Source organism: Sparus aurata, chromosome 4 (assembly GCF_900880675.1).
Source record: "Sparus aurata chromosome 4, fSpaAur1.1, whole genome shotgun sequence".
NCBI classification, from domain to species: domain Eukaryota; kingdom Metazoa; phylum Chordata; class Actinopteri; order Spariformes; family Sparidae; genus Sparus; species Sparus aurata.
This window is the reverse complement of record NC_044190.1, coordinates 31244654-31270809: the sequence shown is the minus strand read 5'-3', so window position 1 is coordinate 31270809 and position 26156 is coordinate 31244654. Positions and strand designations below refer to the sequence as shown.

The 26156-nt window shown below is 42.7% G+C and overlaps 1 protein-coding gene across 1 annotated transcript; it reads left to right on the top strand.

Moving 5' to 3' along the window:
* The first annotated feature begins 12275 nt into the window (after positions 1-12275).
* On the top strand, positions 12276-25517 carry zdhhc7 (zDHHC palmitoyltransferase 7). The gene is made up of 8 exons (XM_030415229.1): positions 12276-12462; positions 13719-13819; positions 18829-19179; positions 20005-20129; positions 20281-20377; positions 21102-21183; positions 21738-21868; positions 22041-25517. Exons 3-8 carry the CDS (start codon positions 18835-18837, stop codon positions 22221-22223), a joined length of 963 nt encoding a protein of 320 aa, XP_030271089.1. The 5' UTR covers positions 12276-12462; positions 13719-13819; positions 18829-18834; the 3' UTR covers positions 22224-25517.
* Positions 25518-26156: the final 639 nt, after the last annotated feature.

Genomic DNA, 26156 nt, shown 5'->3' with positions numbered 1-26156 from the left:
GGCTACGAGATTAACATCCAGATTCAGCCACAGGTGTCATCCGGTCGGGGTGCAGCAGCTTCTGGAGAGAGGAGAGTGGAGAGAGGCTTTTTCCCCCCCCCCCTCCGAGCCAGAAAACAAGTCCGTCAGCGGTCAGAGATGACGCGCGGATGGGAGAGATGGAGATCTGTAAAAGGGAGTTTAAAAAAAGAGACGAACGGCGTCAAAAGCGTCCGGAACAGGGAGCCAAAGGAGCCATTGTGTTTTTGTTCGGCTTTTGTTTATCTGTACGTGGGGATGGATGGGTGGGTGGGTGGGGGAGCTGTCCACTTCAGCACCCAATCGATGATGTTTAAATAGCACTAAGCGCCTTCAGTGGTCACATGTGCGCACTGTGACGGAGCAGCCGAAGCAGCTGCGCTCCCATTGGTCTGCTCCGTACGGGCGTGTGGTCGAAATGCGTCCCGCCATTGGCTATCTCCTCCTGGAAATGGGCGGGGCCCGTGAGCTCGAACAGCGGAGGGGTTGTCGAATCACAAAGCCCCTAACCCCTGTCCGCCACTATACCTGCCACTTGTCATCAGGAATCCCTGCTGGTGATGTCAGACACATATTTTTTCTGGCAGACAACTGCAGCAATGGCTGGTGACCGACAAGACGTCACAGCATCACTCCTGTGAATCTTGCATCTATGCATGTGCATGTTTTCTAATCGTGTGAGCACACCTGCCCGGTGAGGATGCAGTAAAGAAGATAAGGGTAATAACTGTGCCAGATGTGTGCCAGCCCCTAACACTCACTTCCTCTTCTGCCCGGGGGGGGGGCTTTGCATCGGCTGCACGCCTCGGAAGTCGTTTTACACAGTGTGTTTCATGGTGCCAGTCAGGGAAGGGATGGTGTGTTCTCTACCTAGCTGACTCCCGCTGTGTTGAGAGGTGAGAGGCGGGCAGATAAGGCTGCGCCGGTGTTTGCTTGGTTTTGCTCTTTTTGCATTATTGAAGCAGATGAAGGGGCCTAATGATCCGTCGACTGCAGCGTGAAAGCTAATGGGTTGAAGTGCAGAGGAAGCCCGAGGAAGGGGCTCGTTGTTTGCTGTGGCAAGGGGGGGGTGCTATATGTGTTATTCTCACATCAGATCGAGCAGTGGTTCGTGGTCCCTCAAATCTGATGCACCATGACCTCTGCACTGACCCTTTTACCACTCAATCATTTGTTTTTTTCTCTGTATCTGTATATTTCAGCTGCCGGCAGCCGTGCCGATGACGTCTTGACTAGCAAACATGTTGGCTGAGTCAGATGTTTTTGTTAAGATCCTGGCAGAACAGATCTTCTTTTTTCTCCTCCTCTTGAATATGTTTCCATGGCAACCTCTTCACCTCTCGGCGAGCACTCTTGAGTTATTTTTTTTCCACAAGGTGTTTAGTTACCGACGACGCAGAGAGTCGTCAGCAGTCACTCTCGCCGTCTCTCGCGTCGTAACCGCAGCTCTTGAGAGGACAAAGAGAGATTCATGATTTCCCCTTTTTTTTCTGTGCGTCACGTGTTTTCTACAAAAAAAAAGCAACGAGGTGCTGATGATCTCCTCATGTTTCGTAGGGAAAACAAAGCACGTTGTGGGCCTGCAGTCTCCGAGATTTGCGGTCTTTCAGCTCAAGTCCACAAGGCGAGGAAGGCACGTGGCCTGCAAACTTACAAACCTGCTCAGTACCCTCTTTATCACCTTTACGTGGAACCGCTGACTAAACAGAGACAGAATTTGCAGGATTACCTTGTGAAACTGGCCGTCTGTCTGCCTGCCTGCCTGCATTCCCATAATAAGATTTCTGATAAGCTCTTCTCTTAGATTCAAGTGTCAGGGTGAGTCAGAGGCTGATTGCTCTCACAGTCGATCCGTCGTGGCAGACGCAATGTGATTTCCTGTGCTGCAGATCGCTGATACACAGAGAAGAGTAACGAGTAACAGGGAGAAGCTCCAGATGTTGATGTCGCGTATTAGCGCGGTTGTGATCAAGAGGCAACGCGGCCGAGGTTAAAGGAAGTGAAGGCCGAGAACAGCTGTACCACCTAAATTCAATAACAGACATGTCAACTTTGAATATGTCTGTTTTTCTTGCAAGAAAGGGACAACATGGGATTAATTTAGTCGCAAAGCAAGAGCAGGAAGTACATCATTTTTTGTGGACCTGGATCAAATCGTTTCCAAACAATAAATCCCAATAAAAAGCAGGTTAAATCAGTCCCGAAAGCGCACCAAATCGAGTATGACGGCGCACACTGTCGTGATTGTTGTGCACGGTGACACATTCCACTGACATGGCAGCCTCTGTGACCGCCGCCTGACATCAGCCTGCCGCTTAAAAAACCATCTAGTCCTCTGCTGTGACGTTATAAAAATAGGGTCAGATTTGCTCATGCAGGCAAACGCTCTATGTGTGTCACATTTTTAAAGTGGTGTGAGCCCCAGCTCGCTGAGCAGATCTGGCCATTAACCTTCAACCCCGCTGGCGTAAAACGGTGTCAAAATACCTTTCATAGCACCAGCATCCTAGATTATCGTATATGATACCTCACACATGCCAAATGATGATCCCTCCATACACCAGTGGCAGAGAGAGAGGTGGTTAGCTGAGTTTCTGTAGTTTTGCCTGACAAACAGACTCATTATCTGACTGAGGTTTGTGCAAGTTCGATTCCAAGCTCCCAACAGCGACGCTGACACAGATCGGAAGCCTGACAGTGCTGTAAAATCGATAAATCCATGGTGCTGAAGTAGCAATTCGATTTCTTTTTCTCTGTCTGTCTTTGATTCCGTAATATTCTCCAAACATTATACCAATTAATTGAAGCGACAAGCAGCACCGTGTAGTCGCAGAACAGCGAGAGGATCTTGGAGACACACTGCTGCCATTCAGTAACATCTGTCGCGATTAAAAAAAACACCCACAGACCAAGCCACGACTGAAGTTATTGTTTTTTTTATAAGGTTATAGGTTCAAGTTTACGTTAGGGTCGTCCCAACAGTTAAAAATGACCAGTGTTGGTTGTGAAAGTTACCCAAAGCCTGGAATTAAAACACAAGTTAAGCAAAAACATCCGCAGACTCGAGAGGACCGAAGAGAAAACACTTAGTCTGAAGCAGCTGACAAGTGGTGCTATGAAATTATCTACATACGCTGTAATCCAGATTAGCAACTTCCTGAAGGTCCCGGGCTAAGCAGTATAATGCCCGTTAATGTATCTTTTAATGGATTCTGTTTTCTCTCTCTTGTGCATTTTCATCATATGGAATCAATGGTTTACGCAGGGAATGGAGCCCGCTGGCACTCACATTTCACATGAGATGACAGTCAAGAGGGGACGGACAGAAAGAGGGTTTCCCCTCACAGTTTGATAATCCCTTAGCAAACACATCACAACTCTTGACTGACCTCTGTCAACTCTCTCGATAATCCCAGTAAAAAGCTCCTGCACAGACATCCTTATCCTTTCATATTAAGGTTTGCTTTCAAGGTTAAGGCTCACACTCACTTTGGGGTGGTGCAATCACAAATAAGCAAACAATCAAACAAACCAAAAAAAAACCATAACTATCTGTTTTGTGAAGAAATAAAAAGTTGGATTTACCCTACCTGGAAGATATTTTCAAGTTACAACCACTGGAAAAAAGAGCACATACTGGATTTATCGTACTGGAGAGATTGTTTCAGCATATTTGCATGTTTAAGCCCTTTTACCAGAAACCTGTCTCACTTTTTAGATCTGCAAACCATCATCCCGAGCGATTTCCTACCTCCCAGACGGACAATAATTGAAAAGTAATAAAACCTGCAGAAACTTGATATTTTCTCACACTGAAATGGATTCACAGATAATGTACAAAGACCAATGGTACATTTAGTATCTTAATCCCAACAGTGGACGCAAAAATGTTTATTTAACAGAAATAAATTAAAGCATGATGTTAACTGCTTTAGACTTTGGATTTATCTCCACTCCTTTTAATCACCCCGACTGCAGCGGTGATCTGTGGAGGTGAGCTCCGTTGTCGGGTGTAAAGTTGACTGCCGACTGAGACCGGAGGGGATATGTACTTTACGCCTTGAATGTAACATTGCAGAGAGGAGAGGGGGGAAAGAAGACAGAGAACCGGAGCCTGTGGTGAGTGCTGAATTCACTGAGAGTTGACCTGAATTCAAACACAAAAACACACACACGCTTGATGTTTGCCGTTGCTCGCTATCGTTATCTTACCGCTAGTAGACAGCAAAGTTGGGGATAGTGTGAGTGTAGTAAGTACACAACTCAACAATATGTTTAAAGTAATTTTTAAACACTTCAGTGCAGAATTCCTACATATATCTTCAAATACAGCTCACTACTTTTGTTACGTTGTTCAGCGTATGATTGTGCATGGTAAATAAAGACTCTTCTTCTTCTTCAAGTCATCAGTGGCTGAAAGGTAGAAAGTACGAAGAAACATTCCACAGTAAATGAAGAACTAACTACTGTACACTGGCAGAAATAGTATAAAACACACTTGATTCAAAGTCAGTGCACTAAATCTTTCAAACCATTTCATAACAAGCATTGGACCGAATCCAGTTCCGCGGCCAGCGCCTTTGAGAAAACTGACTGGAGCGTTCCTAAACATGCATGTCTTTAGACGTGAAACAAAATTGAAGCAACCAGGGTAAACCCACGTAAACTCCTGGGTGAAGAAAACTCCACTTAAGAGGGCCTGAGTCAGTGAGATCATGTACCCTTCTTGCTGCAGGGCATTAGTGAAGCGCTGACCACTGAGCCACTGTGTGGTCAAAACACCGTCTTCTAAAATCCTCTTAAAAACACGTCTTTTGACTCCTCCAAGTTTGACAACTCACTCAGCGATGCCCACGTCTGAGATAAAGTGTCCAGAACAGGATTAGCACTCTGTGTAAGCCCTAATCTTACATGATAACAGAAAGCTAACTTGATGTGTTACAAGAGTAGAAGAGATCCGCTAAAAGCCAAAGATTACTTGGCTCGGCCTCAGATTTATTTGGAAGCGGCGCGTTTTAAGTGGTTTGGGGCGGCCGGGTTGGCAGAGAGGCAGGCGCATGAGAGAGCCCAGAGATGGAGGCTGTTTGTGAAGTACGAGGAAGATGCAGCCGGTTAGAAACAGGCTGAACACCGAGGGGAGAGGGCAAGAGAGAGAGAGGAAGTCTGTCTTTGTTGAATTATTGATGGACCCATCCACTATGTGGTCTCTTACACAGCACAGCACGCAGCAGAGGGGTAAACCGTGAGTCACGCCTCTACTCCATGAAGGTCCAGACTTAGGAGGCTGTCCACTGAACCATGACTTACCCACACCCACGCGCACACACACACACACACACACACACACACACAATAGTGTTCCTCTCTCAACTCACTATGAAAAGAGAAAGCTAAGGTTACCCTAAAAGCCCTCATATAAACTTTGCATCGATCTTGGCAAATATGATGCAGCACTCAGGAAGGGTACGTGTGTGTGTGTGTGTGTGTGTGTGTGTGTAGCTGATGAAACCTGATGATGATGAAACCATAATAAGCCATCCTTTGCCGACGAAAACATGCAGTCGTCAGCAGCAGTGATGTTTCTTAAAACCAGGATTCTTTGAAAAATTAGATGAGAAGACTGACGCCAGATTCAAATCTGCCCATGAAATATAACGTTTCAGCTGTTAGCCTGTGAGTTAAGCTTGGCATTAAAGACTGGAAGGGGAAACAAGTGGACTGGCTTTGTAAAACTGGCCTACAAGCCCCTCTAAAGCTCAGGGTATCACGCATTATATCTCGCTAATTTTATCCAGTACACATTGTGGAAATTACAATTTGCCTTTCTGCCGGGCTAGCTGTTTCTTCTTGTTTTCTGTCTTTGTGCAAGTTAAGTAAAGGTAAGCTAACAGACTACTTGCTGCATAGCCTTATATCAAACAGGCAGATATGACATTGGCATCAACATTCTCATCTAACTCTACGCAAGAATCTAATTAAGCACATTTTCCATTGTGTCAAACTTTGTCCAAATCACATTCTCTTTCAGTCCGAGAGGCGGGGAGTAAAAATAAGCCTCGATTCTTTGGTCAAGGAGTTGAACTGAATCAGCTGGCACTGAAGCGTGAACGTCACTCGTTCGAAGTAGAGCGGAGGCTTTCTCGCGTGCTTCAGGATATGGCACACTTTCCATTCTAAACTGAGATGAGCCAAAATGATCTGTGGCATCTGCTGGGCCAAGGCTTAGCTCTAATCCCATCACATCAAGGCAAATTCCGGAGGAACCCCAAGGGAGGTTTGGCGAGAGTGAAAGCGATATTTTTGGGGAATAACGTCAAACAAACGGGCTGACGTGCGTACTGTTTTTTTTTTTTCGTTTTTTTGTATGGTGCAGGTTGGGATCGGCCTTGTGACCTGCCTCCTCTTGTCGCCAACCTTTCCCGTCACTCTCCGCTTTTCTAGTCACAGTGAGGCAAAACAGTTTGCCGCGTGTCGTGTGGAGTGTGTTTGTGTTAAAGAGGTGCTCGTTCGTCCATTGGCTCTGCTACCCAAAGCCTTCATGTAATCCTTTGTACCTGCCCCTTTCAGAAAAAGGAGGACACGTCGAGTGGATTTAAAAAGATGTCCCTCTCAAAAGACATTCAACTCCACCGATTAAAACACACTGCAGGAGCGTTCTATAGTTAGGGTTGATTAGTGACCTTTAAACGACCCCGAGCTCCTATCTGAAAATTATTTGTGAAGCTCATTGTGCTCCGGGCCAGGAATCTTACAGCTGTATGTTCGCACAGTGCAACCAAACAAATAATGAGAGCTGATGACCTGCAGGGCACAAGGTCTTGGCCTTGTCTGTTTTCCTCTTACAGTTTTAAAAAAAAAAAAAAAGCCAACAGATTGCCCTGCTCAGAAAATCCCCTCTAAAAGGCTTCTACGTTGGATTTGCGCGGGTGAGGCGAAGTTAGATGGAAAACAGATAAGCCTCAGCGCCGGGTTAGAGGCCATTTCATCACGGCCCCCCTCTGTGTCATTCTTCATGTCACTGTGGACGACACTCCCGACGCTCAAGACTCTGACGCCTCTCTTCCAGACTTCCTGACAACTCTGCTTTTTCCCCATGTCTGTCTTTCTGAAGGAGAATGTGCATGAATGCGTTATGGTTGGATATTCACAGACAGATGGTGGTGTACAGTCTCCGTAGGGAGGTCAGTTGTGTGGAATGTGAATTAGCAGAATTAGGCCTTAATAGCTGGCGCGTCACGTGACGCTTGGACTCAATGCCACTATAATAATACTGTAAATGCTTCCACGCAGCATCCTGTGATTGTATTTACCCATCATACATCTCACCCAACTGAAATGGTTTCTCTGTTTCTCCCTCCTCCTCCTCCCACTGACCCTTTTTTTTTCATACCACAGATGAAGTGATGCCAGGTAGTTTAATTCAAAAACACCAAGGCAATTTCTTCTGAGGAGCTTCTCTCTTTAAGAATTCATGAAGGCATTTCTGCTTTCGCTGCTTTTCCTTTTTTAACAAGACATTTCCCGCAGGTCATAAGTCTCAACAGGCCTCCGCAGTCTGACATCTCTCTGGTACTTTTATCTCACAGCATTAAATATAATTGTTTTTTTGGACTATTTGACCTATTGCTTTTAAGAAAATTGCTGGTGTTTAAAGTTAAAAATAAAATGATAATGATAAATGAAAATGTATTTCATGTGGTTCGGATTCCTGCTAACTTCTGCCAACTGTAGCTGCCGTTAGCTAGTTAGCTCAGTTGGCCACGCAGCTAGCAGTCTGGACTGGCCAGGGCTAGCTGGTTAGCATGCTAAACAGAATGTGTGAAGGAATAACAATTTTAACGTGGCCTGTCTTGGTCCAAGGCTCCAGTGCTGTGAACACCAACACTCCAAGCTCCATGTCTAGGCCACTAGCTACATGGCTACCGGAGCTAACTTCCCTTAAGGCAGCAGCTTCTCAGGTTATATGCATTCAACGGGTAGCTAAGTCTAGCATTTTGTACCATCACGTGTAAATAAAAAGCTATTTGATCTTCTCAGTGTGACTATCTTTAATTAATCTGATTACAATGCATCAGGGACGTGTTGATATGTGAGGTTATTCTTCAAAACACCTGTAACATCTTAATGTGGCGTTCTGGTGTATCTGTGGGTGGAGGGGGGTACTGCTCAGCTGTGGCTTAATTTGGGCAGTGGTGGCCTACAGGTTAGAGAAGTGATCTTGTGACTTAAGGATCAGCGGCTCAATCCCCAGATAAATCTAGCTTCGGAAAGTGAAAGGAAGCTCTGGCCACTGGCCAGCAGATCAGACTGTGGGTGAATGAAGCAGCTTCCAGGTGTGAACGTGTAGATGTGTTATTCTCAGTTAAAAAATAACGGTTGATTAAAAACAATAATAGTAATTCCCATTGCAAATGAAAATAAGGCACTCTCCACTGACTGACAGATATCTGTGCTAAAGAGGCTAACATTAGAGTTGTGGTATCCCGTCACGATCGCTTTAATTTGCTCTGTTCTGCTTGTTTTTCTGTCTCGTTCATACTCCAAATGCATTTTTCTCTCTCCTCACCTCTCTGATGTGAGCAAAGCCCCACATCTTCTTTTCCCCCTTATATTCCTGCCGCAACTCACACATACACACTGACAAGGGGGACCGGCAACAGTCACATCACACACTTGCTCCAAACCACTCTGCTCTCCACTCCACTTTGCTTCACTTCATTTCACTCCAAAAGCCCCGCATGTCAACAAAGGGTGGCGGCGGTGGGGGTGACTGCGCCAAAATAATAACGCACATGGGAACCCAAGGCCCCCGGAGGTAGATTTTTATTTGTTACATGAGCACTTAGCATTCATTATTTAATCGGATACAAGGCTACTGATTACATCAAAAGACAAAATTAAATGCCCCTGCTTGCTATTCACAGTCCCTACTGTACATGGTGGTACATCCCCATAGGAGACGTAGCCTATATGAGGTGGGGGAAGCCCTTAGGAGGACGCAGCAGACAGTTTACATGCAGCCGCTGTGACTGCGCTTTTTGGCAGCCAGTCTGATGCTTATCTAAGCATAATGGACAGAGAGAGAGAGAGAGAAGCAGTGCTGGAAAATGGAAAGGGCTTCAGTCGCCTGATTCAGCCTTTAAGCTGCTTTAGAGGATTGCTGGATATTTTTTCTCTCCCTCCCTCTAAAACAGACAGCTGATATCGGCTCTGAACCAGAACAGGAGAGGGCAGAAGCCCTGAGCTTTCACTGCGCAGCTGCAGACACAGGGCAGGGAAGGGACAAGCTGCTTTGTCTTGGCTTTATAATCCACTCTTGGGAGACACGTGACAGCAGAGACTGCTGCCAGGAAGGTCCTGGCTGCTCCCTGCTGGGGACATGCCGCTACAAGTGGTTGTCTGTCCCCAGCTGACCACGAGAGAATCCCGGCCAGGACCGGCTAAATATTTTACTTTGTCCGACAATGTGCTTTTTCCTCAGCTGTCAGTCCCAAAACTGCATGAAACCTGAAGTGTCACGTGCATTAAAGTTTTAGGGTCCTAGAGAACAGGACAGTTTGTTCTGCTTTGCTGAATAATTCACACTTGTTTTTTTTTTTTTTTCTTTTTTTGTGAAGTTCAAGGTCACGGTAACTGCAGCAAGATCAAGAGGATTCAGTAAGAGCGAGACTCAGACCAGGCGAACCAGAGCACTGTAAAATATTCATCCCGATTCTATAACTGATTACCAAGTTAAGCTCACTGGAGAAGTTCAAGTGCCGATTGATTTTTCCAAAAAGTGTCCATGAAATCTCAAAAGAGACCAAATTAATGCGGAGCCAACGTTCACTGTGAAGGTTTATCTATCATCAGTTTGTGAATACTGATTCATCCCGATGTAACCAGCATTTTACTGCTGCAGCTGCTATGCACACATTCATACATATATTCGACTTGTAAACTGGAGTGACCGAAAACCAAACCACAAACCCTCCAAGCGGTGGAGGACGGCTCTACCTCCTCAGCCACAGCCATTTAGATACATCTTCAGGGTCATGCCTTTGGGTTATTGAAATGAAACAATGTGATGTGTTTAGAAGGGAAAGTAATTTTTAGTTGGAATTGATAGCAACATATACACCTTGTGACAAGGGGCCCCAACTTAATGCTGATTTTAAACCTTCATCCTTCAAGTATGTCATTTTATCTGTCAGCAGGGCACGAAATCATTTGTCTTTAAGGCAACTTGAGTGAAATGATGAAACCTCAGAAATATCTGAATCTCATCCAGCCAGAATTAGAATACAGTAAGCGACACATCACAGAAATATTACAACTTTGTGTCAGAACTCAAAGAATAGGACCATGTGAAGGTAGTGCACATCATAATGCACAATTACTAGCTTTTTTTTTACATTTATAGTTCCTTACTTTTACGAATGTTATAAGAATTACTTGTAAAAATGTGTAAAAACAAACTAATGAAATGCATCCGAAGTCTACTAAATAAGATGATGCATAACTTTTGTTTGGGGTCTCAGCTGTAGCACAGGGATGAACAAAGATGATTTCTATATGCTCATATCCTGAATAACCTCAGTAAGATCACCATGTAGGTAAACACACTGTCTGTGAATTACGTTATTTCACACAAAAGAAACGTATAATGTATTTGTCCCTACGTTGCCTTTATAACATATAAAACATTAAATATTTCCTGATTTGGTATAATAAAAATGCTTTTTATTTATTCTTTCACCTCATTCAGATGTTTAATGGAAACACTGGCCACATCAGAACCTGTTGGACCTTTAATTGTAATCGGGTCAGAAGAGAAGAATAAGAACTAATGATTCTGATGATGTAATGATGATGTTAACGGATTCAGTAAATGAACAATAAATGAACAGAAGTCAGGTGCTCACTGTTCTTCATTGGCTGAGCATAACCATGAGGGGGCGATGTTGCTCTGTATTAGTGATTCACATTTATTTCACACAATCTCAACAGATGTTCAGACACAATCTGTACACAACAGCACCTTCCAGTAGTGATACTAGCTCATCTAGACTACTTACTTATGTGACGCTTTCATTTTAATCAGAAGTTGTCTTTCAGGCTGAAGTCTTGAGTCTGTACACTACTGAGGTCTTGTGTGAGCAGCTAAGCATCCATCAGTTTGATGAAAGGTGAGTCCATCAACATCATGTACAGCAAGCTGTTCACCTGATGGAACTGTTGGAGTAGAGTTCATTATGTCTACACTGGGTTTCGTTTCCTCGGTGTTGGTGTGATGGCCCTGTTCTGAAAGGGGTGCCGGTGAACTTGTTTCAGGGAGTAGAAGTTCCAGATGTGAGAGCAGCCTGGCACACTGAGCTGGTAGGAAGGTTGGTTCTTTGTTTTCTACCACAGCTCTAGAGTCACATAGAGGGAAACAATGATGTTGAGCATATTACGAGGCTGTGTGGGAATCTTTAGGGCCAGATGGCAAAAAGATTCAAGATTTGCGGATTAAGATTAAAATGATGTCTTTGACAACAGCAAGATTGAAGATCCTGGAGCCTCATTGAAGAGGCAGAGACAGAAAACTGAACCAGAGTTCAGAGGTGGAATGTGAAAAAACCTATAAAAACCAAGGTCAGGTAGGGAGAAGGATCAATAAGGTCAGATGTTGCACCTAGTTATTTGCCTTCGATAGTAAATATTAATGACTAAATAACATTTAGCAGAGGCTTTCGTTCAAAGCAACTTACAGTAATTCATACATACATTCATGGTGGTGGCTGCCATGCAAGGTGCCGACCTTCAGGAGCACGTCAGGAGAAGTTTGAGGTTCAGTATCTTGCCCAATTGGACACTTCAACATGCAGACCAGGGGAATCAAACAAGTGACCTTCTGATAACAAGACGTTTGCCTCACAAACAAGCAATTGATAACAGAAATACCACTTCATCAACACTGTGTGGGTGTAGTTTGATCAAGTTGAATTGACAATGATAAAATAAGATGCATATAGCGTACATCCACAGCTCCATGTATGGATGCACAGGCCCGCCTTATGGAATCATATATGAAGCATTTAACAGCCTTTAACAAACTGTAGATTATATCAATCTATGGTAAGTAGTATTTATATAAATTTACTTGCATTGTGTTTGGCCAATAGACCCTACGAGTGGAGGACTGTGATTGTAGCAGCTCTGTGGTTGCAATTCTGTTACAATCCACGAGGTGGGGCTGTTCGAGCAAATAATACTTCCCCGAGTATTCACGAAGAGTGACGGAAACAGCCGAAGTGAACCCCGGAAGCTCAGTCGTTAGGTTACTGGACACTGTCAGCCCCGTTGTTGGAGCGATGTGTTGCCGCTGAGGGTACGGCTACGTCGGAGCTGGAATTTAGCACAAACGGGACAACAAAATGTACGAAGAGGACGTCCCGAATAAAACGAATAAGGAGTATTAAGGTATGTCATTTAGCTGTCACTCGGAAGGCTCTGCTTTTGCACTCGTCGCCCGTTTACAGTGTTAGCATGCTAGCTGTGTTAGCTACTGTTAGTGGCTAGTTAGCAGGCGAGATTTGAGATTTACCATCCTGTACGGATACATGTGAACTGTCAGGCTAGCGAGATACTCCCTCTCTCTCGCTCTCTCTCTCTCTCTCTCTCTCTCTCTCTCTCTGTGTGTGTGTGTGTGTGTGTGTGTGTGTGTGTGTGTGTGTGTGTGTGGACAGTGTTCAGTTCCAGTCACGACCTTTACAGTTATCATTGCAGGGGATAAGTGGAAGGGCTCTAATCTCAGTCACACCTCCTTTAAGTTAATAATCTCTTGATGATGGGCTGTCTGGGTAAATCTTAGTATTATCTGGCCAGATTTTTTTGCTTTGACAGTCTTTATAACCAACCTTAACCTCTTCCATGGATGTGAAAATGACAGCTGTATTTCAGTGTACACAGAATAATGTACATTCTTCTGTAGGTCCCTGCTGTTGGTTTGAGCTTCATTGGTATTTAAGTCAATCCTGCAGGTTGTGTTTGTCAGTACATGTCAGTAATTTGCTGCATGTCTGTATTAGCCCTTGACGGTTTGGACAAACACGGTGGATATGACTGATTACCATCTTAACAGTCAAGTCAGTAAGGGGAAATCTTTGAGGCTCAAGAGAGTGTTAGCAGAAAGTACTTGCAGTGTCACCACATTGCTATGAATAGCCATCATGATTGGGTGTGTTTTCCTGGGAGCAAAAAAGGGAAGACGAGCAAAGTCGAGGAAAATCACACAGAGTCATCACAAAGTCATTCAGCTGAGGAGGAAGCAGTGTAAGAAATGTGTTAAATTACGGTAACCGTGTTCATATTCGGTTGCTGGTTTATACAATTTTATACAGACGTACTTCAGCAGGGCTCCAATAAATGCTCCCTTCACGGCGATTTTGGTGTTAGGATTCTGTTGAAACTGTCTCAGAGAGGTATTGATCCAACTGTATGATTATTTGGGGGGCTGTAGTTTGTGGTGCTTTTGAATTGTGTTGCATTTTATTCAGAGGCGTTTTGCTCGTACAATCATAGGCGCAAATAGTTTTGAACAAAATTAAATACTATAACCTTCATGAATTCTTTAGTGTGTAATACACAGATAAACCCACATTTGAGTGTTTGTATATTGATAATTCATTCTGAACAAAAAGGTAAAGTACATTTTGTCTATGTGTCTTTTTTTTCAGGTGTCAGCCTCTACCTTCCAGTCTTCATATGTACTTCATCCTGAATGCTGGTCCAGGAGGAACCCTCCACAGCATGTTATTGTAAAGAGAGAATATATTAGGTATGTCTCCCCACACTTTTCTCAATTTGCCTCAGTCTCACAGAGCAGGAACATGTAACAGTTGCAAACAGAGCAAAAGCGACTCACCTGCAACAGCTGGAATAGTGACATTCCACATGTTGACTTCTGCATGCTACAAGAAGGTTTTCTAGGGAGGTGCTAAACTGTGGATTGTGACTAAACCATCTCTACCAGAGAGCATTTCAGTGTAAGTCCTTTCCAACCTGGCTGAAAGTTTTGTATTTCTTTCTGGCATTTTTTTTTGTTGTAAGTCAAGCGTACAACACTGAATGTAGATATGGAAACTTTAAATTAATGATGTATAGTCATGGATGTTTGCCGATTTCTGATATGCCATCGTTTTTTTCCACCTAAGTGAATCAAGTAAAAGTCTCTCCAGAAGTGGAATTAGCATATTATTATGCCAGCCCTTTTGTAATGGTACATACAATATTTTTTTAAATGTAGACATTGAATGGGAAAAACAGCTCCTTTGTCAACAGTTTGCAGTGCGTGCCCAGGGTCATCTTATTGGCAGATCACATCAGCAGAGGGGTTAATTTGGAGCCAGTATTTCATTTAAAAGCCTTTCTTTGTCAACACTTATTGAGTATAATGGTTGGAATAAAAGTGAATGAAGTGTCACTGTTGTCAATCACAAGGCATAGAAAACAAGTCTTGAAGATTGTTGGATGAAACATCGGAATGGCTTGTGTTTTTAGAGATAGATGTTAATAAAGCTTGTTAATAGAGTAGGGTTAGGGTTATGCCATGAAAATAACATGTGTTGACTGTGTTTGTAGTTTTAATGACAATTTCAATTCTTCGTAATTTATTCGGTTTTGACAACATTCCCACCAAGAGGCGGTTTTATTTTTGTCTGCTCACTGTTCTCAGTTGGATGGACATATAGGTTGGCCATTAAGCTGGTCGACAATCTGAAAATGTGACAGTGAAACATAGAATCACTCAGTAGATCGAAACCCATTTTTATTCCAGGACTATTTTTGGATTTGGCTATTGTCTCGTCTAATTCTCTAGGACAGTAGACGCCAGCCCTCGCTATGACTTAGCATTTGATGACCCTGCAAAGTGATCTGAGCAGCAGGATGACACTGAGGTGACTGCAGGTTATGCATGCCAGAGAAGAGAGAAGAAGAGAGATAAGGAAAGAAGGGGGAAGGAGAGAGGGACCAGTGGCTCTTGTGTTGCGGCCTCTGACCGGGAAGGGCAGACAGCTGGACAGGCAGCTGGTGTGGTTTTAATGGACCTCCCTTTCATTGACCACAGCACAATCAATACACCTTAAACTGGCCAAGAGCGTTTTCTGTCCTCTTAAGGACGATGTTGACGCTCTTTTTTGTTTAACGGAAAGCCGTTTACCATTCAGCTCTGGTGTTATGTGGTAAACAACACTGAAATTGAACTAATACACTTATTAGAAATCAAATTGACAGAGGCGCCCTGTGGCACGTACGCATAAAGCTTCTACAAATAGCCTTGCCGACCTGTGTTCTCTTGTCAGGTCACATTCGTCTCCATCACTGTGATATTACTTGACATATTTCATTGCCATGTTTTTCAATCACAGACTGGGAATAATAAGGTGAGAGGATTTTTCCACAAGAAAAAATAACATTTTCCAGCATCTGTGACTTTGAATATCAGACCTCATTATAACTATAATCCTGACATGTGCGGCACTGCCTTGAAAGTAGATGATTGTACTGATAGAGCCTCTTGTGTCCAGTATTTCCCAACCTCAAAAACTGAATGCTTGCAGTTTTTCCCTTTCACTGCGACATGCTGCACTGATGAATTGCTACAAAGTGAACGTGTGAGCCAGATCAGTCAGTCACTACCTTTTTCTGAGCTTACTCTTTTGATGTTCGAATTTGAGCTATCAACTGAGGCAGTGCTTCCTTCAGCCTCGATCTTTATAGTAGAGAAAAATTTAATCTTTTTAAAGGCAATTTAGCCTCGCTTACATCAGTCAGTGATGCCTGCCATTGCTGCTGTCATGTCAGTAAGTGAAACTGCGTGGCTGTTTTGTGGTTTACACGCTGCCTACTTGCTGACAGGTGTCTATGTTTCCGCTGTTAAATGGTGTTTGGTGGGGCATTTTTGACAGCCAGGGCAGCATGAGTCAAAACTAAATGATCTGAAAAAATACTAGGCTTTAAAGAGCCAGTACCAGTTCATTAAACATGCTTTGATTTGCTATGATCCCGATCAGCATGAGACCTCCCTCATCTTGTTGTATGCACAATGGAGAACAAACCTGCTGCTGATAATCATAAGGAGATTATATGTTTTATATTAATAATAGAGTGTAACATAATACCAGGCTTCCTGTCATGAGGATCACATTTACCGGAAACACTGAACCATCCATGACCCCTAGAAATTGTTTGCATGAAAGTGGAAGACCTGTTTTTTATGTAACATACACACTGCACCTACAAATTACATTATTAACACAGCAGTATTTATTTTGTATTTTGTATTAGCTGTTATATGTGTCCAACTACAAATATTTAAATTTATATTAAAAGCCTCACAGTGTACGCAGTGCGACTCGGTTATGCCCTTTTAAAGTCAATAGCACAGATTTAAAGTCACTCTCAATTGAGAATTGTGTCACCAGCCATTGCCAGACTTTACCCACACCAATTTACTGCTCTAAGATTAAATGCAACTATGTTCAAAATCAGGTCCTACAGATGTTTTCACAAATCTGCTGCATAACCAGCCTCTCACCACCCTGCCTGTCTTACTGTATTAAACAATTTTGCTAGCCATGAATCATATTCTAATATCATATAGATTTTCTTTCTATAGAATACCTTTTTCAGCCTCAGTCAATAAAACCACACTGTTGCCTGAAATTGACTCTTAACTGGATCATCTGGCTGTCAAGAAGACATCATTGCTTGTTTGGGGTTTCATTTCAACTCTGCAGGGCAAAACACCTCTTTTCTTTGTTGGCATTTCCATCTTGCAAGCAACTTCAATGACACCCACTGACATGGAAAGTTTGGGATGCAAGCAGAAACCAACAGCAGTGTGGTGTTTGGAAGGCTGCCTGGCTGGCTTGTCAGCTAAAGAATGAAAGCTTAGCTCTGCACCAGCCATCTCACTGGAAATGTCTCATTTGATTTAAGCACTTAGCAAAAGGAAGCAGTCTTTTCCTTCAACACATTACATCAGAGTCTGCCAGGACACCACACCAACAAATGCAATAAGCACCCCTACCTAACAGCTTGAGTCAATTGTATGGCTTAATAATGGCTAAATAATGAATGTCTGGTAAGATGTTACAGCATCTTAAAAACAGGATTCTTCGATGCAGGTTGTGTTTTTTTTTTTTGACTGTTTCACCAACTGTCATCTCAGGAATGGACAGCTGTATGTATGTGTCACTGGTTGATTAAGACAGTGTCATGACAGCCAATCCCAACTGGGCGTGCAATACATGTGCACAGCACGTTTATACCGTCTTTCCTGTATGTGTTCATCACAGGAATCTCCCGGCTATGTCAATACATTTAGCTACAGTCTTTTTTAATGTGGAATATTCAGCAAAAGCCTATGTTGATAAGTAGAGCTGCAGCTTATGATTATTTTCGATATCGATTAATCAATCATTTAATCATTTAGTCTATGAAACTTTTCAATAGTGTGGCCAAAGTGACTTCTTCAAATTGCTTCATTTGTCCAACCAGCAGTCTTAAACCCAGAGACTCCTCGTTTATTGATGTCAGAGAAAAGCGGCAGATTCATAGATTTCAGAGGCTTGAACCAGCAAATGTTTGACAGTTTTTGTTTGCAAAATAATCGTATCGCTAATCGTAGCTGCTCTAAATTTGAGCTGTGTGGTTTGCTTATTTAGATAGGATGAGGAGTCGCACTTTCTCAGCAGTAAGGGAAATACTGATCATTAATCTGGCTCTGTCGGAGGTGCTTAATGAACAAATACACATAATAACACTAAATCCACTGGAATAAATGAACTGTAGAGGTGTTTCAGTTTATTAAAGTAGTTCCTGGCTTAAGTGGTGAGAAAGAATGAATGTTTTCTGGTGTATTGTATAACAAAGTGTTTGACTTTGTGAATATTGATCTGACTTCCTTCCAGTCTAACAGTAAATTGCAAGTTGAGTTACAACAACAGGACGTAAAATCATAGATTATAATGTATCTTTTGGTAGTGCCTTGTGTGTCACAGCCAGCAGAGGGTAAAACTGGGTCTACAGAATATTATTAGCCGTATTCCTCACAGGCACCTCAGCCTGAGGATCAGTTTCCTGAAGGTATCAGGGCAGCCATTGATTTATCTTAAGCTGCGGACACTGGTCTCAGGCTGGCCCTGAACGTTCTCTTGTGACCTTGACATGAAAATGGAGGAAGAAACTTCTATGACTCATGTCTCTTTGAGTAACAGCAGCAATGCTCAAGTCCAAGGTTGACTCACCCTTGTTCAAACATTTTTCCATGCCCCACCAGCAGCGTGGTGTAAGGATGGTGATATTGGTTGGTTTTCTATCCAACACTCTGGTTTAAAATGCTACAGGACATACTTCAATAAGATTCAAAAAAACATATTCCTTGTGTGACGTTTCCTAATGGTTTTTGTGAGCCTGCGTCATTTCCTCTGACTTCAGGACAAAATATTCTCGTGATCAATTCAGTTGTTACTGTGTGCTTTCTCTGAAAAGACCTCCAACACAGTAGATTGCTGTGACTCATTTAGTTCATGAAGAAAAGGTCAATGTCGGATGATTTAGCTGGCTTTTTTTTGCTCTTTAGGGTACTTTAACAGACTCTTGGTAAATGTTATTGCCTGTTTGCGCAGTTTGTATGAAAATCATTTTACCTGACATAGTTGTAAAAGGTATTTTTACCTAAGGAAATCACCACTCTGTATATCTTTGTCCTTTTTTATTGTGAGGAGAAGAAGACAGTAGGCCTAATTTTAGTCTTACTTTGAATGTTTCCCCTCTCCCTAGGGCAGGATGCAGTCTTCAAACCACCGACTGCGAGATATGGAGCAGCACCACCCACTGCTGTCGGCAGGGGCAGATGTGGAGACAGGGAGCCTGGCAGCCGGAGTGATGGTCGGGGGTCCCCATGCGAGCCATGCTGCAGGAAACCGCACGCTGTGGTTCATTCAGGACAGTTGCGGGATGGTGTGCGCAGGCATGACCTGGTTCCTGGTGCTGTACGCTGAATTCGTAGTGAACTTTGTCATGCTGCTGCCCAGCAAGAGCTTCTGGTACTCGCTGCTGAACGGTGCCACCTTCAACTCGCTGGCTGTGCTGGCATTGGCCTCACATCTGCGCACCATGTTGACTGACCCGGTAAGCAAATTAAGGAGAGTAAGAAATTAACCATACACAACGATTTGTGAAAAAGTTCAATTAACTTCGTAGTGTGTAACGTTGTTCCGCTGGCAGCTGCTTTTTCATCCCCTTGTATTGTATGAAGCTGTCTTTTCAAACCAGTCGTTAAATGCTGTATCTACTGGGGTATGTGATGACACGTTGAAAAGTGAGTGCGACAGGGATTCTTCTCCACTGTGTTACTGATATTTTATGACTACTCTTTGGTAAACTCAGTCAATTCATGCTTCAGGCGGTTGTAGGTCAAATGTTGTTAGTGTTGTTGCTGCAACACTGACTCATTCCCGCTCAAAGAAACTAGATGTGTGATGACAGCTCCACTGGTGCTTTCTAGCCTGACAGCCCAGCCTGAACAATTGTTCCATTTCAAAGCCCAAAATAGTACACAGAAGGTTGAGCAGTAGTGTGTCAAACGGGGGTTTGATTAAGCTTAAGAAGGTCTCAAGTTTATTTATGAATTTCACTTTTGTAGGCTCCCAAACTAAAGGGATTGCTTTAGTTAAAATCTGCCCTATAATTTTTCAGGCTGAAAAATAACATGCAAACCAAGTCTTTCTGTAAATTCAATCATAACATCCAATCTTACCTAACACCCAACCACGAGTAATTATTATTTCCAAGAAGTGAATGTTTTAAGCCTTCTTCAGAAGCCTAGAAACAAAAAGAACGTGGTTAAATTGCAGCATACACAAAGAAGCACAGCTTGACTTAATGAGCCGTGATGCCATAATTAATTTATATGACTGAAGGCATTTGTCGGTGTCTGTCTTCCATCCGTCTTAGGGTGCAGTTCCTAAGGGCAATGCAACCAAGGAGTACATGGAGAGCTTACAGCTGAAGCCTGGTGAGGTCATCTACAAGTGCCCAAAGTGCTGCAGCATTAAGCCTGAGAGGGCACACCACTGCAGGTCAGTCTAAATGTTATGGCCAGTTTTACACAGATTTACATTGTGACGCTAGCTCTCGAACTGTGCTTTTGAAAACATCTATAGCAGCTTATGTTGTGTAAACGGAGACAGTATAGTTGATGACACATTAACATCTCTCTCCTGCCTGCAGTATTTGTAAAAGATGCATCCGGAAGATGGATCACCACTGTCCCTGGGTCAATAACTGCGTAGGAGAAAAGAATCAGAGATTCTTTGTACTTTTCACTGTAAGTACACACATTGAGTAATCCAGCTGATTTTCCATCTCCATCCATACCATATTATCATCACTAGGTTGTTGCTGCATGCACCCAGACACAAATCTTGACAAATGCACAACAATTCTTTCCTGGGTGTATACGTGTTAAGAAACATTAATTTCGTTCTGCTTGTATAATGAAAAATAAATGACCTTGATACATTGTGTTTTGACCACAAATTCAACTTGAGGGTAGATGTGTTGTTGATGAAAATTGTGCCACCAGTATTTCATGATTAAACAACCAGCTGTGGTTCACAGCTCAGCACTGATGCTGTGCACACTAGACACAGGCCTACATGAAATGTTCTCTCATAGTCATTTATGGCTCTCATGACAGCATCAGCACTTTTTTATGGCTTCATATGCTGACTGGAACTTTTTTGATGACAGAAACGCAATGGCTGTCATATATTGCTGAGCAGTGCAAGGTCACCCGTGTGATGACATGTTTAGTTTTCTCTCCTGACAGATGACCATAGAGAGGTTCAAAAGTAAAAAAAGAAAACAAACATATTGAAACACAGCATCATACTCTTAAGAGTTTTATAACAAATGTGATGTGAACTAGCCGACATTAACACAGCATCTAAACCAACCCTGGGATGTGAGGGAATGGCTTTTTTTTTACCCTGTACCTGTTGCCTTATCTCATTATCTCTCTCTCCTTCATTCTGTTTTCCTTTCTGCAGATGTACATAGCATTGATTTCTGCCCATGCCCTGGGCCTCAGTGGGATGCACTTCTTCACCTGTATTAAAGTCCAGTGGAATGGTAAGGAACCAAAGAGTATGTCATGTGTGCCATCACTGAATGTCAGAGAGATATAGTTTGTGAGTCAGAAAATACAGACATTTATTCGAGAGACTGAATCCGCTCAGAGAGATTAAAAGAGGTAGAGTGGAAAAAGTTATTGTTTACCGTCGTAAGAACAGCTGCTCTGCGCGGGTCATTGGAATCGTGCTGCACTGTCATCACAGAGCTGCCATTGATCTTCCCCGTTCCCTTGTGGGTCTCTGTAGGAATAAACCAGAAAATAAAGATAGTATTTCAGTCTTAGAACTCCTGCTTCTAGTTCCCTCTACAAGATGATGATGTGACTTAGCAAGGAAATATTTCCCAGCAGTTTGTTTTCAGTGCTCACCAGGCTTGCTAGGATTTTAACCGAGTGTCTATTTTTTGCATTTAGGCTCTTGAAGGGAAGAATATCATCAGCCTTAGGAATTCATCCTCTTCAAAATGCAGTGATACTTTAGTTGGTGTTTCACTTGACATTTCACTTGTTTAGTACAGAATAAAAACCTTTCTTCCTCCCTTCCTGTGACCAGAGTGCAGTGACTTCTCCCCAGGGGTGTCTGTGCTGCTGCTGATCTTCCTCTGTCTCGAAGCAATCCTCTTCCTCACTTTCACAGCTGTAATGTTTGGTACACAGATCCACTCCATCTGCAATGATGAGACGGTCAGTATCCAGTGTACTCCGCATGCTCTGTTGTCTAATACAGTAAATGCTTTATATAAGTTTTCTCTCAGGTTTTAATATAATTGTGTGTCTTAGCATGCTAATAATGAGCCAAAGCAACAGACATTTTGATAGGGAATCTTATTTACAGAGTGGTTTGAATGTCTTGCAGGAGATTGAACGTCTTAAAAACGAGAAGCCTACATGGGAGCGTCGCATGAGATGGGACGGAATGAAAACGGTGTTTGGCGGGCCGCCCTCCCTTCTGTGGTGTAACCCATTCACAGGCCTGCGTCTGCGGCGTCTGTTGCTGTTGACCCACGGCCGCCGCAGCGGATCAGAGTTCTCCGTCTGAGAGGAGGGCACACTGATGCTGAGGCTGCTCACCAACACTTGACCGTCGCTAATGCAGGACTTCTTGTACGCCCTCCTTAGCTGGAGCTAATATGGACCACTGCTCCCTGAGGCTGTCCTTCATGTGCGGGTGACAGGGGGGACAAGCTGCTCCGGTCGGGCCCCAGTGCATCGCAACCCCCACTGAAAGTTTGTACTGTCACTTTCGAATGCTGATGTGAACCCGACAGCTTTGGTCTGCTGAACAAGTGGACTGTTGTTACTAATGTGAGCAGCTTTTTTTGGTTTGTTTGTGTGTTTTTAGGTAAAGCATGCAGTATGTAACTCAAGTGAGTCTTTAATTCCTCGTGAGACCGTCCGAGGTGCAGTTTGAACTCAACTCGTGCACCTTCAGTCAACATCTTCAGCAGTTTTTTTTTTCTTTGCTGCGCACATGAGATTCAAGAGTAGAGTTTGAATTTTTTGAGGCAGGATTAGCTACGTATGTCTCATCATCACTGGAGCCAGACAAGAGGATCTCGATGGGGAAATGCTTGAAAACTGCTCGAATGGACCCAGACAAGGGAATGGACGGTCAAGGACATGCACTACTTACATGGCCCTTGAGAAAAGGTTTGAATATGGAGCACAGTGGACATCAGACATGGGACTGCGCTGCCTTGATTTGCATGAATAACAGCTCAATCAGTCAGCATCTCGGCCAGGAAATGAGGCTTTCACTGTCTTCAAATGAACACAAGCCTCATTCTTATTCAAGAGGACTGAGTGGCTTTTCCATCTGTTCATCTCCTTTGCCATGTTTGTCACTCCTTGGGCTGAATTGGGTTGAAATGTATTTTCCCCTTTTTAAATTTGATCACATTACCTTTCATGACCGTGACCGCTCCTCAAACGTTGACGATAATGACTCACTGGAGATGACTACTGTTATTCTGACTCTTCATTTAGATTAACAAAAAAAACAACAACAAAAAACACCCGTTTTGTATTAGTTGTATGTATGTGTCCTTAATTTGCCATTCTATCACTCCTACATGCTGCTCCAAGTCTCATTCTGTGCAAACCTTCAGTGACCCTCCCCCCCGGACCACTCATATGCCTCCCCGTGTTTTCATAACAAAGTGATTCAGGTTGAACAACTCTGGCTGCTGAAAAGACCGAATGTTATCAAGTTTGAATGGTTATTCACTTTTTATTTTTCAGCGTGGAAGACTGGACCATCACTCTGACTGGAAGGCCACTTCTGTGTATAATAGGAATCCTTATGCAAGAACAGCTGGATTACACTTCATAGCATTTAAATTCTCCGAAAAACAACCTTACAAACCCCTCGAGACAGAGCCAAGTCACAGACACGGCGGCTTTTCATGCTCCACATTTTGAGAAGGACAACTTAAAACACTAGCACAGCCTCCTCTGGCTCGTCGTGAGCTCATTCCGACCCACAGAGCCAAGCTCCATTGTGCAGTCAGCCTGTAGAATTAAAAAGGAACTGCTTCTCTGAAAGGGGCTGAGGTACCGGGCTCATTGTACAAGCTTTAATACTGAACAAAGTCTCGGGGAACTCAGCAGATGCTCGCAAAGCCTTTCCTACTTTACTCCAGAAATGTCAGGCCTGCAACATCTAGTGGCAGGACGGTAGCAGAAACTCTCCCAGTGTTATCAGAAGACGTATTCATGCCTTTAAAATCATTCTGTCAAGTGAATTTATCAGCTTGGAAATATTATTTTCTGCCATTGTTGCTATATTTATCAAAGTTTTTTTGTCCATTTTGTGACAACCTATTTTTTACATAATCAACAGGCCTGTTTTGCACTGGAATAATGTGGCTTTTTGAATCTAGAGTTCAGGGTTTAAAGTCAAGTCCTGACCGATGGGCTGGTATTGTCAAAGTATTGTCAAATCTACATTCTCAAAGTCACGTTGTCAACGCGTTTCGGACAATATACTGCTGTTTGTTCTCACCTGTGGTTGCCAGGAGAAGGAACTCCGTCTCCACTGTTTACACTAAATGATTATATCTGATGCTCTATGGCTATTTTTTTTTTTTTAAAACATGCTGTCGTTAGAATGTAAAACTTCTCTGCTTTGGGACAAAGGGACATAGCACTGAAAGCTAACCGTTATCAGGGGATTTTATTAATGCTGGCGTCTTGTGTCTCCTTTATTCTGCTGGACTGCATCTCTTTCAAACAATGTCATATTTTCCCTGAATTCAGCAAGTCCCTTGTCCTAACATGCTCAATGTTCTGCTTAATTTCTGAGGTGCAAAATGAAGAGGAGTCAAGTTTTAGCCAAACATGCAATCATATCCAAGCTATTTATCATACATGTACACAAAACAGGAAGATTTATGCTGTTTAGTTTGGCAGGTGCACAAATATGTTGCCATTCAAGCAAAAGCTGTCATCAGGAAATAGTTGCAGGTTATGGTGGATAGATTGCATCAGGAGCCAATAAGAGGCCTAGAGTCTAATAAACACAAAATATCATTAGAGTAGAAGGAAATATCTGAAGAAGGAAAACATTGCTAAACCTTGTTGTATTTGTAGGAAGTAGCAGAAAATCAGAGCTAATTCTGGATTGACAAATATTGCTGTGTTGTTGACTGAGTGTAAGTATTTGGTGTTGGCTGGTCTAGTTTGGGCAGTAATTTGGGATTTGGTTGATGTATTTCACAAATGGATAATCCTGTAAGATGTCCATACTCGAATGCTGTGATCCTTTCCTCTTATATTGGTTTTCTCTCACAGGGTATGCAGTTTTACATTTAAGCTCATCAAGATAATCGACAATTTATGAATTTTAAATGGTTATATCAGTATTGTCCCCACTTTCTGCTGTACGACGTAAAAAGAATACAATCAACGTGGGGTGAGAATTGTGTGAGACTGCGTAAAAATGTGTGGTTCAATACAACACTATTCTGTCAAACGCTTTGTCTAACACCAGTTGACATTTAAAGGAGGTTTAGGCAGAAAATGCAGGACAAATATCATTTCGTAAAGTACAAAATGATTCTCAACAGGATGGATGTTTGATCACAGAGTTACCACTAACATTGTCACGCACAGTCGAGAGGTTTTGTTTCCTACTCTCCTGAGAGAATGTTTCCTCAAGAACAAAAGTCCTTCAGCTTTATAAACAAAATGTAAGGGTTACTATTAACAATATATAAATGGAATGTTTTATTAAGTTTTTTTTTTTATTATGTGTCATAATCTTATAATGTCATATCTTTAATGTCATTCTTTTACAAAATAAACTTGATTAAATTAAAGCTACAACTTGCGATTGATTGTCTCCATATGTAACTTCTTTCTCTCTGATGCTGGGCTTTGTTTCTAGATAATTGTTTTTTTTATATTTTTTTGGCCTTTTATCAACTTTATTGATAGAACAGCAGCGAGGACGAAGCCTCTGCACATGGGACGTCTGCTCTACCAACTGAGCTAAACGGCGATCCAGTTTCTAGATAATTTTAGAAAGTGTTGTGGTGGTATTCACAATATATGCGTATGAGTGGATGACAGCCTGGCAGGTTAGGTAAGGACAGGCAAACAGAAAGTGAGATACAGTAAGACGCAGTGGGGAATTGAAATTGGGGAAGCGGGGAAAGGTATTGTTTCGGCATCAAAGAAAAAAAATCAAGTAAAGAAGAACGGAAAGTTATATTCTGACCAAATGCCATGCAGATGCCCTCCTAAGTAAGTCATAAAAATAGGAACATAACAGTAAGGTAGTTGTTCATTCCTGCTGCATCCCACCCAAGACACAGACATGCTATGGAGCAGAAGATGTCTGATAAACACTATTATAACTATGTGTAATAATATAACACAATTCAAACATCAATGACAGTACTTCCTCAATTACCTCTTTACACCACTAGGTGGCAGTATAGTGTTGTCTACAAGTTGTGCGACCAGCTAT

Excerpts from the sequence above, each read along its gene's own strand:
- zdhhc7 (XM_030415229.1), top strand. The coding sequence starts at position 18,835 with ATGCAGTCTTCAAACCACCGACTGCGAGATATGGAGCAGCACCACCCA. Across the intron at positions 20,130-20,280 it reads GAGAGGGCACACCACTGCAG|TATTTGTAAAAGATGCATCC; the intron begins GTCAGTCTAAAT and ends TCCTGCCTGCAG. Across the intron at positions 21,869-22,040 it reads CCATCTGCAATGATGAGACG|GAGATTGAACGTCTTAAAAA; the intron begins GTCAGTATCCAG and ends AATGTCTTGCAG.